The sequence below is a fragment of the Apus apus genome, chromosome 1 (assembly GCF_020740795.1).
Source record: "Apus apus isolate bApuApu2 chromosome 1, bApuApu2.pri.cur, whole genome shotgun sequence".
NCBI classification, from domain to species: Eukaryota; Metazoa; Chordata; class Aves; order Apodiformes; family Apodidae; genus Apus; species Apus apus.
The window spans coordinates 13,464,223-13,482,564 of NC_067282.1; the positions used below are offsets into that span (position 1 = coordinate 13,464,223).

The 18,342-nt window shown below is 36.0% G+C and overlaps 1 protein-coding gene across 3 annotated transcripts in view; it reads left to right on the forward strand.

Annotated features, from left to right (window-relative positions):
• CNTN5 (contactin 5) overlaps positions 1 to 18,342 on the forward strand; it is a 628,741-nt gene that overhangs the window by 430,476 nt on the left and 179,923 nt on the right. For all 3 annotated transcript variants that reach the window (XM_051643085.1, XM_051643105.1, XM_051643094.1), the window contains one exon: positions 6,776 to 6,871. In XM_051643085.1, the coding sequence (XP_051499045.1) occupies positions 6,776 to 6,871 (96 nt within the window). The remainder of the gene's footprint in view (positions 1 to 6,775; positions 6,872 to 18,342) is intronic.

An 18,342-nucleotide genomic window follows, 5' to 3' on the forward strand; every position in this document is an offset into this window, starting at 1 on the left:
CATATAGAGGCTCTATAACTTTTAGCATTATCTTGTTATTTTATTCTGTGTGTAAATATTTCTTCTTCTAACTCTCTTTGATCCAGTACTTCAGGATTTACGAGAGCAGAAATCCTACTGAAGTTCAGGGAGATTTTGATATCTACAAATTCTCTTTCTTCTTCAAGGCTCTGGGAATAATTAAGGTTTATTGATGATGCTGATGGTGTTCGCTGAGGGTATCAAAACTAGGTGTAACAAAATTAAATATTATTCAAAGCTCCCAATATCAATAAAACTCCTGGGATACCCTTCCATGAACAGTTACATCATATAAAAAATGAGTAGCTGGTCAAGAGAAAACTGTGGAATAAGCATATCAATTTATATTTTGTAGAAAATCTATGGAGGATCACAAGTTATGAATATTTTAATTTAAAAACAGCATTGCCTTTTAACAAGTATAGCATAGTAAATAGAGGCAAATTCTATTTTTTCTCTTTTTTTTAAGAAGTTCTAATTTTTTAATCAATAATTTAATTATAAATAGCAAAATAATTTTGAAGGACATTGAACACAAAAAATATGCTATGTTCATACAAGAATAAATACATCCTTTTACAAAATTCTTATATTTATTTCTTATCTTCACCAGAATAGGTAATTATTACTATAATAAATTGTATTATTGTAGCAGGTACTAGCCACATTTATGGAATCATGATAGGAAATGTAGAAGGTACAAAAAAATGTTCTCCGAAGATAAAACAGTTAGAGACAGACAGCTAGATGAAAATGGACAATAAATAGGGTAATACTACTGACTGCATGGGAACATGTATTTTTTAATTGTTATCATATAGAAAAAATATTTATATATAAATATGTCACTAATGACACAAAAAAACCAAAGTTTCTTTAGCTCTAGTATTTCATAGTGAAACTTTAGTTCAGGGGTAATGAATGAATAGTGTTTACATTATAGTTCATGCTGACAGCTTGGTAGAAAGGAAATTCTATATACAAGAACACACTCAAGGACTACCTTTGTTCAAAGATTCCTTAATGACTTCTACTTTTTTCTGAGAAAAAAACCACGTATTATAGTAACTGAGAAATATCTTGGAAACAGTTGATCTAAACATAAGAAAATACATTATCTTGTGTCTTCTTTTCTTCATCTTTTACAGCTTCAGACAGGGGTGTTTAAGCTTTCTCCTGTGCCTCTCATCACCTTTTGCTGACATTCCCTAGAATCACCTGCATAACCACCTGCCTTCCTTAAAAAACCTCAGTGAATCATAGAATCATAGAATCATAGGGGTTGGAAGGGACCTCAAAAGATCATCTAGTCCAACCCCCCCGCCAGAGCAGGATCACCCAGAACACATCACACAGGAATGCGTCCAGGCGGGTTTTGAATGTCTCCAGAGAAGGAGACTCCACAACCTCTCTGGGCAGCCTGTTCCAGTGCTCTGTCACTCTCACAGTAAAAAAAATTTTTCTGATATTCACCTTAAACCTCCTATGCTCCAATTTGTATCCATTACTCCTTGTCCTATCACTGGTCATCACTGAAAAAAGCTTAACTCCATCTTCTTGACACTCACCCTTTACGTATTTGTAAACATTGATGAGGTCACCCCTCAGTCTCCTTTTCTCCAAGCTAAAGAGACCCAGCTCTCTCAGCCTTTCCTCATAAGGGAGATGTTCCACTCCCTTCAGCATCTTTGTGGCTCTGCGCTGGACTCTTTCAAGCACTTCCCTGTCCTTCTTGAACTGAGGGGCCCAGAGTCAGGAGATACACAGAGTGGCTGGCATATAAGCATGAAATATATCTCTGCTTCTCTGTACTCTCTCACTTGTTTCTCATTATATTCTTGCACAGTAAATTCTTTGAGAAAAAGGGTTACCTTTTTTGGGTCATGTCAGGCTGCTGATCCATGAAAGATTCAAAAGCTTTCCAGTAGTAAATATTAACAGCACCAATGATAATAAGCATGATACATTCTAAAGTACTTGAATCTTGCCCTTATTTCATCACAAAAAGTCACATGGTAATGTGATTTTTAAAAGTTCAAAATGTATGTTTTTCCTATAACCATGGTGAGATGCTATTTCTGTCATAGCAAAACTCTTTTTGCCAGAGTTTCCTTTCACATATTTTCTACTTTACACCTTCAGTATTGAAAGTTACTCTTAGGTCCAATGAGTGACTGTAATAATATGACTTCACCTATTTGATCTGTATTTCTAGAAAATGAGTATACATTGATAGAAAATTATCTATTAATTTCTTTGGCCATTTTGGTATTCTGTGAGTATTTTATTTAATTAATCCAATTTAAAAGTTCCCTATACAATTCTACATGTCATTTTTTAATACCTACCTTTTATTCTTGTACAGCCTGTGTTTATGGGCTATTACACACAACATTTATATTTTCGATTGCATGTAGTATACAGTCAAACCATGTTTTTTAATTAGGTTATAATGGAATTTTGAAAAACATATTTTTAATTTAATTATTTTCCCTGTAAATCTTGCCTGTTTTAAAGAGCTACAAACCCAGCTCAAAGTCTATTTCTTAGTCCTGTGTTTCAGATACTAGGAGAGTAAGGCTGCCCTCTGTGTAGTGATAATGCAATGAATAAGTTTGTCCTTGGTCTGACAGACCTTGCATAGAGCTTTTTTTACCGTTTTAGAAAGAATATCACCTGCTTTATACTTCAGATATCTTCAGCATATGTCTTTAATCACTTTTATACATATCACATGATGTTAATTTTAAACTCCTTAATAAATTTGCATGTAAAATAATTTAAACTCATGGAATTGGGCTGGCAAAAGGTGTTGCTCTACACCAGTCTACTTTCTACGTTAAACATAGAATGTGGTTTAAGTAACTGATAATGAACTACAAAACTTTCCACAGGTTCCATGCTAGGTTAACAAACAGTAATTGCCTAAAATTATAAATAATTAAATAAATAAATCTGATTCTAATTTTTATTTGAACCTAATTCATAGCAATCATCAGTAGACCATTCTCAGGGTCTAAAAAAACATGCCCCTTCACTGCTGCCCTTATCAACTGCAGCTAGTTGATAAGCACAGAGAATGAATCATCCCTCCATGCATGCCTAAAAGGCAAATTACAGTGAAGGCAAATTGGGAGGCTCTTAAGTGGTAAAAACTGCTCCAACTTTCGTACAAGTCCTTCTGACAGTGGCACAGTATTTCCCCCTTTATTTTGTTCTTTATTTGTTGTTGGTGGCCTGCAAAGCTTTTCTGTTACTTTGACTGCCTTGAGATTTTCCTAATTTATTTTCCATTACTCTTTTCACCTTCCACAGAAGTGTTTTGTTTGCTGTTGGATCTTATTTAAACTGATACTCTCTGGTGGTGAGTGCCATTCTTCCACAAGGCACATCAGTACATATGTGTGCTGAGAGAAACCCATACTTCAGCTCCTTTCAGAATAGGGTTCGCCACTGCAGAGACAGCCATACTACCTGGCAGCTGCTTTGCATCAGAGATCTGAATGCTTTTCCCAAGCTCATAACTTCTGTCAACGATTGAGCTAATTGCACCTGAAGTATAGGTAGGACATCCAGAAAGAATTGCACCAAGCCCATTTGATTTATCGTCTTCTATCTGCGCTTACTCTGGAATTTTTATACTGTTTCCCTTTCATAGTGGAGACTGTTCCTGTGCCATGGGTTGTTCTCTAGTGACGCTGTATAGTATTTTTTTTTATGTTATGGTTTTTTACTTTTAACAATGCAGACAGTTGTGCTGCTCCTGCCGCACACACTCCATCCAGAATGTTATTTTGCATATAAATTGTAAATAATATGTTTACATTAGAAATGGTGACTTAACAATACGTTTTCAAAGTGGTTAAGGCTGTTTCTCATATTAAAGAGCATGGAATTAATGTTGCTAAAACCCCAGGGATTAGAAAATAATATAATGGATGTTATAATCTCTGCTGCTAACAAGGAGATAAGGGTAAATAAATCTAATCTTTCAGGGCATAAGACGGACACCTGTGGATCACAAAAAAACATTTTCTTATCAATCAGCCATATACATCATCAGGATATGAGGGATAAACTTATTCTTTGTGGGGCTGTGTGACATGTCACATATTACAGGTTTATACAGCAGCAAGAATACTGAACCGATGGCCAGCACTGCTGTGTGAGAGGTTACAGTCCCCACCTGAAAAGTTGATTCTGTACCTCCTTTATTTTATGATCAACTGTATTAGATTTTCTAAAGTAAAATGATAGGGTTTTCAATATTTTTGAGTAGCTGCCTTTCTTCTTTTTTTAATATGGCTAGATATGAAATGGCTGAGATTTGCAGAAAATTAATTAAATTTCCTTTTCATTTGATAATTCCACACTGGACTTACTATTTTAATGTGGGGGAACTGCAAGCATGATCCTTCACCTTTTCTTCCTTTTAAGCTTTCCTACATTTATTTGTTTTACAGCTAAATCTTTGCTTTTGTACCTCTTAATCCTTTTTTTTTTCACTGTATGCTAACAAGAAATCCAATTCAGACCTAACAGAGAGTGAAAAAGTGCTGAAATTCAAAGCTCTTTGTTACTTTCTTTCTTAGGCTTGAAATTGATTGGTTTGAACAAATGGAAGCTTGAGTTACACACAGTACTTTTATGTTCAACTAAAAAAGGAGGTTAGTGTTTTTCATTTGGAGAAAAAAAAAAAAAGAATAGTTGTCCATCACAATGCATGTACAAAACAGAAAATTGGGAAAAAAAAATCCTGAAGATGCCAATAGTTAATTAAAAAATAGCATTTAATCACCTGAGGGAAAAACAGCAAAAAACAATGAAACTTTTACATCTAATTATAGAGGGTACAATTTAGATAATGCAAATTTCCAATTTTTTTTGTTGACCAGCTTCCAGGTTGTGCATCACAGATAGTAAAAACTTAATATCAAGCTTGAAAATGTATAGCCCCAGGAAATAGAATATTCTACATTAAAATTTAAATATTTTATAATCCAGGAAAAATACACAAATTATAAGCTTTGTCCGAAAAATAAAAAAATATTTTCCAAAGTTAAAGATTTTTTTTAAAAAAAATACGTCAATATACAGTGAAGTTCTTAATTTTTTAAAAAATAAATATGTTTCTGAAAATTCTGATTACTCATCTTCAGGCTTACAAGAGTTGCAGGAACAGTCTGTGAAAACAAATCTCAGAGACTTTATTTAGAAGCAGAAAAGATTGCTTCCTTGTCCCACTCTCTAGATCACAGAATAACTGAATTGTAGGTCATCTAGTCCAACCCCCCTGCTAGAGCAGGATCCCCTAGAGCAGATCACACAGGAACACATCCAGGCAGATTTGGAATGCCTCCAGGGACCGAGACTCCATAACCTCCCTGGGCAGCTTTTTCCTGTGCTCTGTTACCCTCAGAGTAAAGAAGTATTTTCTCATATTCAGGTTAAATCTCCTGTGTACCAGTTTGTGATCATTATCCCTTGCTCTGTCACTGGACACCACTGAGAAGAGTCTGGCCCCATCGTCCTGACACCTGCCCTCCTATAAGTGCCTATGGCACTACTAGGCATGGAGGAAGATGTGGAGCTTCAGCATCTGACCAAGAACTGTCAGCTGAGTGCTGTTAAGAAAGTAATAATTCTACTCAATCTGTTCAAACTGTTTGTAGTTTTCTGGCTCTTAACAGCACCTTGGTCTGTATGCAGAAATGAACAGGTACAGCTATAGGTCACTGAACATCAAGGAGAGATGCTCCTACTGACTCCAGCTATTCATATTTCAGATCCTCTTTTATTGCCTGCTGAAGCTTCACTGTCCTTTTCAAAGACATCTTTGTGTACCCCTATTGCAGCTTTCTTCTTCTTCCTCTGCACCAGAGAGAAATGTCTCTAGAAAAATTGTGAGTGAATAGAGGTTTTAGATGGCATTGTTGGCACTGTGGAATGGGTGAGACACCAGTCTGATGTCAAAACTGAGCTGTCACATCTGTTGTGCTACATCAAATGTGAAATCAGGTCCATTGTTCCCTGTGGTAAATGGAGTAATCCGATCTTCCACTTGAGAGGCTTTAAATAAACACAATGAACTGTTCATAGCATTTCCTTACAGCATCATTGAAAAGTTTTTTGTACAAAAAATGAAATATTCCTTATTCACCTGATTGAGGGAAACTTTTGGAGGGAATATATATTAACCCACAGCTGGATTGTGTTTACAGCATCAGAGAAATGAGAGATAAAGCATTTAAAGGGAGTAAATGTGCTATAGGCCAGATTTGGATTCAGAATCAATGCAGCTGATTTTCTTTTCTTCTCCTCACAATGTGCCATGCACTGTCCAGATGAAATAAGCAAAATCATCAGTCTGGATACTAGCCGAGGTGTTCTCTCCACTTTTATTTCTTTTTTTCACTGGGCATGAGTCACTTCCACAGGTAAAAAAAAGCCAAGCAGGGTATGGCAAAAAGAAATGAAAGGACTATTAAATATTTTAATAAAGTATATATATATATTGTCTGCTGCTTTTTCTTTGATACTACATCTAAATGCACCAAAAAGGGTAACAAAATGCTGAGGTAACTTGAAATTTTTTGTAAGAGAAATAGATTTATCTTTAAAGGCCTTTCTATTATAGATTAAGACATGAAAAAAGGAACTGTCAGCTTTACAAGAGGAAATAAAATGTAAGTCACAGTAGCCACAAAATTAAAAATCTGCAATATGTAACTAAAATGCTCTCTCCTTTTGACAGATCTGGGGAATTTTAGTGGTCGGACAAGAAGTGCTGTCTCTGTACGTGAAGGTCAAGGAGTGGTTCTGATGTGCTCCCCTCCACTTCATTCGCCAGGTACAGAAGGATGCAGCTTGTTTGCCCACTGGTCCGTTACAGTACGCTTATTATTGGATGCTCAGTATTTTACATACAATGTATTTTTAATTGCAGAACTTAAAAAATAAAATATGCACAATTCTGCTTTATTTTTGGAGTACCAAAGGAGTAATTAAAGCTCATACACTGCAAATGCCACTGAATAGCAGCAGAATTTCTGTTACAAGATTGTCTTATTCCCTGTATAAAACTTGAATATAACAATAGTCTTTGTGCCACCAGTGGTGAATATGCTGCCTCAAGGTCACAGAAGATTTCTTTTAGAGTTTAAGAAACCTTCAGAAATTGTTCCAAATGTCAATGTCAAGAGACAGTTGTTGAATACAAATTGTCTTTTGTTTTCAGTAGTACAGCCATGATTTTGATTGCTTCCTCTTGCTGTATAGATTAGTTTCCAGTACAACTGCATTATTGCTAGAAGTCAGAAATATCTTAAATCCCATGAAATGCCTGTGGATTCCCAAATGAAAGTGTAAATATTACAGAGAGGTTACATTTTTGCTTTTTCAATTGCCTCTCTGCAATGTCTGCAGATAGCTAAGTATGTCTTCATATTTGCATACCATGTAACTCCCAGAGATGCAGTGCTAGATAAAATATATTATTTTTCAAAAGATGCAGTATAGTATTGTTTTCTCTTTGGGAAATCAGGCCTATACTGACAGGATTTTTAATTTGTCCAAATCTGAGCCCTGGAAAAAGTCACACTGCAGAGGGAAAAGGTGCAGAAAAGAAAACTTTCACTGAGCTTCTGTTTGAGAAATGTGTTCAGTTTCTATTTATTCTGAAATGATTGTTATTACTGTATTACAGCTATGAATGTAATTAATCATCTGGCCATATCTATGCTTTTCTCTGTTCTGGTTACATTATCTTCTTATGATTGCCTTTATAATCTACTTCTGAAGTTGACACTGCAGTATCTAAGTGATGGAATTGAGTGCAGGATGTTAAGGCTTGATTGTGACAAGTAAGCAGGCAGAGAAAAGACATAGGAAGAAAAAGTGAGAGACAGTTTCAATACCACAGCTGAATTTGATTTCTCCAAACAAATTGAGAGTGTAAGAATAGATGGCCACCAAGAGTGAAGCAGTCATATGCCTTGTAACAGCTATCATTCCACAAAATGCACATTATATGTCATCAAATTGTTCATAATTTTTTCCCTAAAATTATGATTTAAATTTATATCTAAACAGAGTCCAGTGCAATGGTCTACTGTAATACACACATTACCTTTGATGATGAAAACCTGGTATCTTTCATTTTAATCAGTGGGCCAGCCCTTGCTGTGGAAACTACAGTGCCCACAGGCAGTGTTCAGCTGGTTTAGTTTGTATTGGTTGAGCACTGGTATGATATGCCAGCAGGAAAATTACTTCTAGAAAAATATTTTAAGCCCCTGTTGGCATAATTTTGTCATCATAGCTATGTCAAGAAAGGTTCTGCAGTGTGAAAGAGTAATCACTGAAAGCTGAAAAATTGTGTTGATATGCAGATGTAAACACAACCTCGTGAATGGGAAGCAGACTTGGTTTCCCTTTCTTTTGTTTGCCATGGTAATGCAGAACCACGTGCAATTTCTGTCCATCTTCCTACTTGCAAAATACTGAGATGTTTTAAGTCCGTGTGGTACTGCAGTGAAACTGCAAATGTTATTAGCACAGGGGCTGGAATCTCCTAGGAAAGTAGAGAGTTACCCCCATGGGCCTTCTAAAAAATTCCACATCTGGTTTCAGCAATAAATCATTCCACAAAGTTCTGCTTTCTAGATAGTCCTAAGAAATGCTGACCCTTAAAATCATCTGGGAGACAAAATTCAAGTGAATACTAAGATATTGTAGTAGATATATCTAAGGTAAAGACTATTTAAAGCATGTTTGAAATGTGTGAACATCTAAAATTAACTAGACCATGAGTTATGAGGGTGTTTTTGATGATAGAGACATTTTTGCGGATGAACACTGCAAGCTCTGCTATATTGATTTATTCACATTGATCAGCACCTTTAGAAATAACTTTCACTTACTTATCCCAGGAGATAAACCCGTGATACAATATCAAACTTAATCATTCTTCAGAACCTCATAAGCAATTTTTCCTTCAACAGAATCCCATTTCTCAATTTCTTAAGTCAATAACTACTTATAAAATTGCCAGGATTGAGTCCTTTTAGGAAATGACCATATCATTGTGGGAAAAGGAATATGTCTTAGTGAAAGAATACTATTCTAAAAGAGGTATAGGTTTATTAACATGTTTTCATATAGAAGATGAAGTAAATACTTTAGATTTAATAATAACTTCATTCTATTCCAGAAAAATCTGAAAGTCTTTACAAAGCACCACTTACAGAAAAAATATTTCCTTTTTGAAATAATTTAATCAGAAAACAAGTTTCATGTGTATACAGGCTTGATTTCTGTTTATTAATGCTATGATATATTATCAAGAGGTTATGTAATGAACAAAAAAACACAAACTAAAAAAAAAAATAAAAATACCTGAAATATATTCTGAACATTTGCAGTACAGATTTAGATGAGGAAATTATTTATTGTTTTTAATAAATAAGTTTGTCATAAGTTATTGTCATGTTTGCTGAGAAATAACTGAGAAGAAAAATGGAGTTTTTGGGGAAAAACACTGTGAACTTTCAGAATGCTGAAGGAAAATACATTCAACAAAATTATTTTGTGCAGACTCCTTATGACAAACAGCCACCAGCAGGTTCTCATCTCTTGTTTTTCCTGGACCGTCACTCAAAAAAAATGCTACCTCTGACTTCATTTGGAGTCCTGTATCATCTTAATGTGCCTAGTATAGGAGTTTTTTCACTAATACTTGTTGTTGCAAATCCTTAAGTTGTCCCTTGTGAAATATATTAATCATAGATAATTTGTTCATCCAAAAACATAAAATTGTATCCTTTTTTTCTTCTTCTTCTATAAACAAGACATTCAAATCTTCCTCAGCCTCCACTTGTTTTTGGTCCAGGATGAGTTTCCCAGGCAGTGAACTCTTAGGTACCCTTGCTAAGCAAAAGGTTCATAAATCACCAACTGTGTAAATAACAAGGTTTACTCAATGTCTACATTTTAAAAGGCCTCTATTGCTTTTTTCTGTAAACAGGATTATGGCTTTTCATTGTGGTTTTCTAGAGGATGTAAATATAGGGTTTTATTCAGTCATTTAATCATCTTAATTACAAGTTTTGTCATAGTGAGATTAAATATTAATGGAAGACTTCATCTAGATTTACATGTTTCCCTCAGAATTAATACTTTCAACCAGCTTTTTAAGACTTTTATTCAAAGCTTTCAGTATGAGCTTAAAAGGGAATGACGATTCCCATTGTTAGGAGAGCAGCGCTGATTCGGGCATGGGAAGGCAGATGTTCCTCCCTCCCGCCTCAGAGGGACACTGCTGTATGGAGGGAGCACTGCTATGTAATCTTTCCACATCAGGTAACATCTGTACAGATGTTTAACTTTTTAAAAAATCTCTTTCTAAAGGACAAAGATGATTCCGTTTGGAAACTGTATAACAGGCTGCATCTTTTATACCTCCCTTTCAGTGTTGTAAAGCTGTAGTTTTCATGACAAATGCTTCAACAAAGATTATTAATGCCAGGGTTATGGGCGTCATAGTCCTTCCCATGCATCTTTTGGTTGTCTGCACAGTGTATTGCTAAACTGGCAAGCTGCTAATAAAAAAAGCCCTCTTTCTACCAAGGCCCAGAAAGTTTTGTCCTCTTCTTCTGTTTTCTATACAGCTGTCTTAGTCCTCATACTAATTGGCAAAAGTAAAATCAAATAATTGCATTTGCAGCAAAACTGCAGCTTTGGACTGCAGGTCCACTGCCAGTAGGAAGCCAAGTCCAGCTAAAGTGCAGTAGCTCTCTCGTTAGAATTCCCCTGCTTAGGTCCATACTGCACAAATTATACATAGAAATAACGAGACAGGCTCTAAATTACCTCATTCAGGTACAGAATTGTTAGGCACAGGTTCCTTCAAGCAAATTAGTTATGATAACAAGATTTTTATATTTGGGCTGGACTGCTCTCAGTATGCTCATTAGCTTGTTACAGGCAATTGGCTCAGGTACCTGCATGCAGGACACAGTAAATTCTGTTTTGAAGACATCCATACACCCTCTAGCTCTCCGTTTACTAAGCTGTGAATGCAATTCACAGATGTCTAACTTTATGTATATGAAGGTCACAAGGTTATCTTAAGGCTGTGGATTGAGTCCAAGGATCCAGGCAACTAACCATGGCATTTCAGTGCACAGCGTTAGAGAACCTGAGCTTTTATGCTGATCCAACCATTAGCAGTTTCTTAAAAATCATAGGAAGCCTGGGTGAACTTAGATCTCTGAATTTCAATGTCTCTCTAGACATGAATGAATGCTACTTGATCATGCTTAACCTGTTGCTACAGGTGAGATTTCTTCCTGACCATGATTTGTGACACCCATGTAGTTCTGTATGTAATTAAATAGTAAGGTAATATCCAGTTTCTTTCTATGATACATTTTTTCAAATATGAATTTTCAAATAGTCTTTAGCATAGAAAGCTATATAATTTGCTTCCAATTTTCATCAAGGAGAGACCAATGTGTGGGTGAAAGTCACATTTCTCCTCACACCTTGAGAACAAGGAGGACAGTTTTGCTGTTTCCTATCACAGCACTGACCACTTGCAGTATGTACAAAACAACAGTTGAACAGATCATGGCTTCAACCATTATTGTCTCTTAAACTAAGCAGAACTTACTCATCACTCATTACCTTCTATTAGTAGTTCATGGAGATGAATATCTATGAAACTGGTGATGGCAAATAGAACATTTCACATTCACTAGACATAACTATCATCATTACCCAAGTTTGGGGGTTGGATTGGTTTTATAGTTTTTCTTAAGTCTTACATCAGTGTTATATTGGAAGCCAGTCTCCGTCCCAGACTTAACAGTTGACTTGTAGTAAGAGGATTGATATGAAGATATACAGAATGCCCATCTTAACTCTGTTGTTGTTGGGGTTTTTTTCATAATTGAAAGCCATAGTTTGTTCTTCAGTCATTTTCATTCATTGTGGGAACATAATGAAGAGTAGCAGAAACAGGCCACTTAAGTAATGGTATTAGACAATGATTGCTATACTGTACAGGACAGCAAAGTTTATTTAATAAGCCCTTAATATGCCATATATAGGTGACACGATGGCACAACTTCTCTATCACTTCATTACTTGCCCATAACATATAAATTGTCATGACGTACATACAAAATATTTTAAAAACAGTGTTTTGAGAGCCACATGTATTAACTGAATGAGCTAGCTATCATGAGTTGAAGGGTTACTGTACTTCCCTCAGGCTTTACTGTATGTTTGTGTTTATTTGACTTCAACTGAATGCTAACAAGGCTTGAAGTTTGCTTTTCAATAATGGGAGAAAATAAAAAAAAAATAAGGTGTTAGAAGACAGGTTTCTCTAAATTCCATATTCCTGGCCTAATTTTGGTTAATTCCATAGGGTCATTTCATCTCTTCACACATGTTTTTCCCTGGAAGAGTCATAAAGTTATTTCCTTCTCACATCCCCTACTTCATCACTTTTACGAGACTGCTTTGGGAAGTTTCTTTTTCAGTAATGATGATTCCCATGTGTCTTACAATTAAAGTGAATGTCCATGGCTCCTGACATGGCTCAATATAAGAATCTATATTCTTTATCTGTGCAACTGATTGATGACTATGCTGTAGTTTTCATTACAGAATGAACAAACACAATTAACTTCTTTTCTTTTTTTTTTTTCTTCTGTAGTCTTTTCATTACTCAATACATGACCAGTAATTTTGCTGCTGACTTCCCTTGGGCACTTTAAAGGTTTTCCTTCCTCAATCTTGTTGAAGGCGTGCATCTGAGGATATGAAATTTACAAGTCTGGGAATGATAGAATTTTCTGTAGAGTAGCATTGTAGCAAGTTTATGTTTGCCAATGAAGAGTTACCCCCAGTCTGTAGCCAATGTGCTGTTATTAGATTTTAATTAGATTTTAATGATCTGCATGTGCCCCAGACTCTAGGCAATGTCTGTATAGTAGGCATATGGATAAATAATTATAAATTTAAACTTTCTTGGCATAGAGATCTTGATTGTATCTTTTTTTGTTTTAATAATTTGAAAAATAATAAATGTACGGAAATGCAGTACTGGCCCAACTGTAGCAAAATCTCCCAAGGAACTTGCAATTTGGCATTTTTTTTAAAAAACGAACTTCTCCACATGAACGTTATCATTGCTGAAAATCATCCCCACTCCCTTAAAAACACTAATAATTATTTCAAAATACACACTACGCTACCCTAGAAACTGAAAGGTTAATGTCCCTAGACCCACTGGATCACTCACTGGAGCTGTTCTTCCCCTCAGAGACTATGAAAATGCAGTGAGAGAAAGCTGTTTGACCTTGGCCGGTTAAGGCAGTGCACAACATTGGGTGAAGGGGCAGCTCTGACAAGTCTCCGCTTAAGGGATGCGTGCTATAGTTTCACAGCCACACTGTTGTCAACAAATATTACCCCAGCTGCCAGTTCAGGAAAATCAATGTGTACGAAGATACAAAGAGAAGAGGGAGGAAACAAGGGAGATTAATTTTAAAAACGCATTCCATTGGCTCTCAGGCTCATGCTCTATTGCTGTTCAGGCATTGCCTTATGTAGCTATTTGCAGCTCAACAAATGGGAGAATAATGATGAAAAGTCTCCATAGCGGACAAGCTCCTCTTCTCTAAAGATAAGTTGCTAGCCTGTTACTGAGATGTCCCAAAAAAATGGACCTAACTATGAGGAGCCTCTTAGTCCAGTGATTAATCAAGACAGCATTGTCCTGTCAGATTTACCAGAAATGTATGTTCATGGTATTACAACCACATTTCTGTAACTAGTATTGTAAAGGTACCAATTAAATTAGGAAATAGGTGGTGTAAAACCTTCTCCTGTGGTACAGGTTATGTAACTTCTAAAATAGCAAGAGACCTACATTAATAGATTTCATATCAGAATAACATACAGCAGTTGCAGTCACAGGGTACAGGGGTCTCACAAGATTGACCCTCTCATCATAACCTTCCTATGACAACCAATTTGCTACTTAGTTCTTATATTTTACTAAGCTGCTGGCTGGAACAATATAATTTTACAAACAGGTCAGTTAGTTAAACATCAGAAAGCCCATTTTGTTTAAGACAGAAAATCCCCTATTAATTCTAGTTAACTCTCCACTTCATACCACAGAAAAGAACAGAGAAGAGTGTGCAAATGTAATCGATGTAACTAAGGCTAATCAGACAGTTGAAACCAAAGGTGACATAAGAAGGAAGAAAAAATGAGAAATTATTAATTTCTAAGGGTCTGGAGTCTAACTTTCTCTCCATTACCCTTGTGGGGAACTTTCTAAGTTTCAAAAAAGAATGAAAACAATGGATTTTTCAGAAACAGCAGTTGATAACTCTTTTTGGACTAGGCATGAATAACTGAATTCAATTATGATTCTAGTAAAAATAACTACTGAAAATGTTAGGAAGTCAGTCTTGACTCAGAAGGACAAAGCTTTGGACTGAACTGAGATGAGATCTATCAGATGCCATTAACAAGTTTCTGTTTATAACAAAGTCAGCTATTTCTTATTTTTAAGGAATATGAAAGTCAACTTACAACCATTAGAGAAGATACAATGCTTAATGAGACATAAGTTTTCTTTATGGTCTTATTTAATCAGGTCCGGAATATTGTTTCAAATAAATGAAGTGGTATGAAAACAATTCTAGTCAGGATATCTAGTTTTCTTTCTTTCTTATTTTATTTTATTTATTTGTTTATTTTATTTAATTTTTATTTAATTTAATTTTAAAACTAGAAATATATATCTAAGCAACAGTAAGTACTTGAAAGGTAATTGCTTGGATTTTTCAAGGAGAAAATAACTGAATAGGTATAAGCATAATATCGTAGGGTTCATCTGAATGATTACAGTCAAATCCAAACTCCTGTGCAGTTGCACATATGGATCCTTCATCTTCTGACAACAAAATATGTTTTCCAGAGTAGTAACAGGAGAGCAGTTGCTTCTTTTCAATCCCAATTCTATCTTTTTAACACTGCAACAATTAATACCGCACTTAGTTCTGATGATTTGCTTGGCCACTTCTATTTCCTGTGTTTTCATGCTACATTCCAATACTGTTAAAATCACTGCTGGTTACTTCATTAACCATCTAATACATTTCCTGTTGCATTGATGTTATTAACCTGCTGCGGAGAATCTGTAATGGGAAAATTTAACTTCATTTATTGGTTTATTGAAGCGTTAATTTTCACAATATTTCCTCCTTCAATAATTAAACAAGTCCACTGGAGACTGAAGGGTTACAAAATTCAAGAAGAGGGGAAAGAAGGATATAGGTAATACTGATCTTTTGTCACAGTTTGGCTTCTCCTGCAGAATCCTTTAGGAGTTTAGTAAACTACCATGTAGTTTCACATCTAAAGAGTCAGATTTCAGCTCTGCCTAATGAAAGGAAGGAGCACCACACATTTTTCAGAGGATAATCTACAAAGAAAATTTCAAGGACAGATTAAAATTGCACTGATTTACAGTCCAGATCTTGTGGCTTTACAACGTCATACTTTATGCCTAAAAGCAAATGGGTATGAAAAACACAATTACCCTTTTGAAAAATATACAAATACTTAACACAAGAGGGAGCAGAATTTCTTGTAGTTTGCATTAACCATATAGTGCTGGGTTTTTTAGAACAAAACAAAATCAGAAGAGAGTTGGAAAAATATCTTCTTTTTCAATGTGATATTTATATATAATGTGACACAGTAGGTGTCACTTGGACTGCTATTGCTAAGGGATTGAGGAGGAGAGATGATAAGCATGGGACACTGCCCTAGGCTGGAGGTAAGATAACAGAAGGCTAGAGATTATCTCTAAATAACAATTCCATGACAAGTAGAAGATGGATGGAAGCAGTTCACTGGGTTTCCAGTAGTGCAGAACAAGGTGCACAGGGATCCAACTGTGTATTGTCTATATGTAGAAACAGATAAGACTTACAGTCTCTACATTGTTAATTTTTAGATGATTTATTGTTACTGAAGTCATTTGTAGTGATTTATTTGTACAACATTGTTGAACAGCATTATCAGCATTCTAGGACAGTTTGTTATTGTAACATGAATCTTCTTCTTCACCTGCACTTTGAATTATTTTTTAATTATGGTGAAAAAATAATCTGTCACTGTCAGCCTTAACGCTCAAACTGTCTTTTGGGGACCAGAAGTCTGGATTTGTGTTATTCTCTGAAACATATGTTCATACGTTCCATTGTGTTCCAGAAGATGTAATGAAGAATCCATTCTTTAGAAAATATACCATGAAGGAGATCAGCACTAGATCTTCAGCACATGGGGCATTATGTGATTTATACATATTATTATTTTTTTTTTAACATTTGAAAATCAAATTTGGAGGGAGGATGAGGGAATAGTTACCCATCTCCAATATTCATCTTCAATCTACACAGCTCCTAAAGATTCATTGCCTAGAACGTTTATTGTTTTGGTATTTCTTATAGATGTACAAAAAGAGAGAAAAAAATGTGTATTAGTGGCAATTTCATTTTGACTATAACCCAGATTATAACCACTGCAAAATCACTTCCTTCTTCTTTAGCTTTGCCATACAAAAATGATGGGAATGGTACTGCTTTGATTTAGAGCAGGTGCAGAGTCCTGCACCTGGGAAGGAACAACAAAATGCATCAGTACAGCCTAGGAGGTGATCTGCTAGAGAGCAGCTCCATGAAGAAGGACCTTGGAGTCCTGGTAGACAAGTTATCCATGGGACAACAATGTGCTCTTATGGCCAAGAAGGCCAATGGTATCTTGGGGTGCATTAGGAGGAGTGTCTCCAGCAGATCAAGGGAGGTTCTCCTCCCCTTCTACTCAGCCCTGGTGAGACCTCGCTTGGAGTATTGTGTCCAGTTCTGGGCTCCCCAGTTCAAGAAGGACAGGGATCTACTTGAGAGAATCCAACAGAGGCTGGAACACCTGCCTTACGCTGAGAGACCTGGGGCTTTTCAATCTAGAGAGGACAAGACTTAGAGGGGATCTAATTAATGTCTATAAATACATGAGGGCTGGGCACGAAGAATGCAGGGACAAGCTCTTTTCACTTTTGCCCTGTGATAGGACGGGGGGCAATGGATTCAAACTTGCATGCAGGAAGTTCCACCTCGACATAAGGAAGAACTTCTTTACTGTGTGGGTTACAGAGGACTGGAAGAGGCTGCCCAGATTGGTTACGGAATCTCCTTCTCTGGAGAATTTCAAGACCTGTCTGGATGCCTTTCTGAGTGATCTGCCCTAGTTGTGGGGTTTTTTTGTTTTGTTTTGGTTTGGTTTTTTTCGGTCCTGCTCTAAGATTTGAGATCTTAGGACAACAAATACCACAGGAGCAAAGGAGCATGCCCAAGGAAGATCCATCAGTCCTATGGTGCCACGGTCATAGTGGATTTCACAAAACACTGACCTCCAGACAAACACAAAAAGCCTTTAAAGTTATATTGAAACACCTAGGACCAAGAGAAGATAAAGCAGGGGGGCAAAAGAGTCCAGTATGTGTGGCCATATAAAGGCAACTCCATGGACTTCAAGTACTCAGGTTTTGCAAATAGAATTCCTATGACAACAACTGCATGTAAAGAGTAGTGAAGGCTGTTACAAAAGATCATGTTTTGAAGCATAAACTAGAACTACAGTAGCCTTTTATTTTAACTTCTACACCTTGAAGCCTGAAATTAAATCTTGTTAAATAAATCTTTCTGCTACTATAATACTTCCTGGCACTAGGAATCAAGGTGAATGAGTGAAAAAGTGACAAATTTAAGTGCCTTTCTTTCTTGGAAGCACAAAGAAGCCAAACTGAAACATACATATAAACTCCTTGAGAGACTGATACTCTGATAGCTGGACTACTAATGAGTATTTTCAGCCAAACAACCCTATTTGCCTATGAGAGCTTCTGTTGATAAATGATAAGGAAAAGTGAAGTATGCAGAGATTTAGCATCTCTCTGCTGAACAAGAGATGTCACTCTTGCACTTGACAGAGCAATAATCCACACATTTGGATGATCATCATCCTACCATTACTTCCAGGGTTTTGTTTTGTTTTGATGGATGTCCTAGTTATGCCTTCAAAATGCAAGAATCTATTTGTACCATTGCAGTAGTTACAAAATGAAATTTCCATATAATGCAGCAGCCCACTTGGGTGCAGGATTCTGGGATTTGCTGAAAGTAATACTGCTCTGGAATATGATTTTTCATTTTCCTCACCCCTGTGACAGAC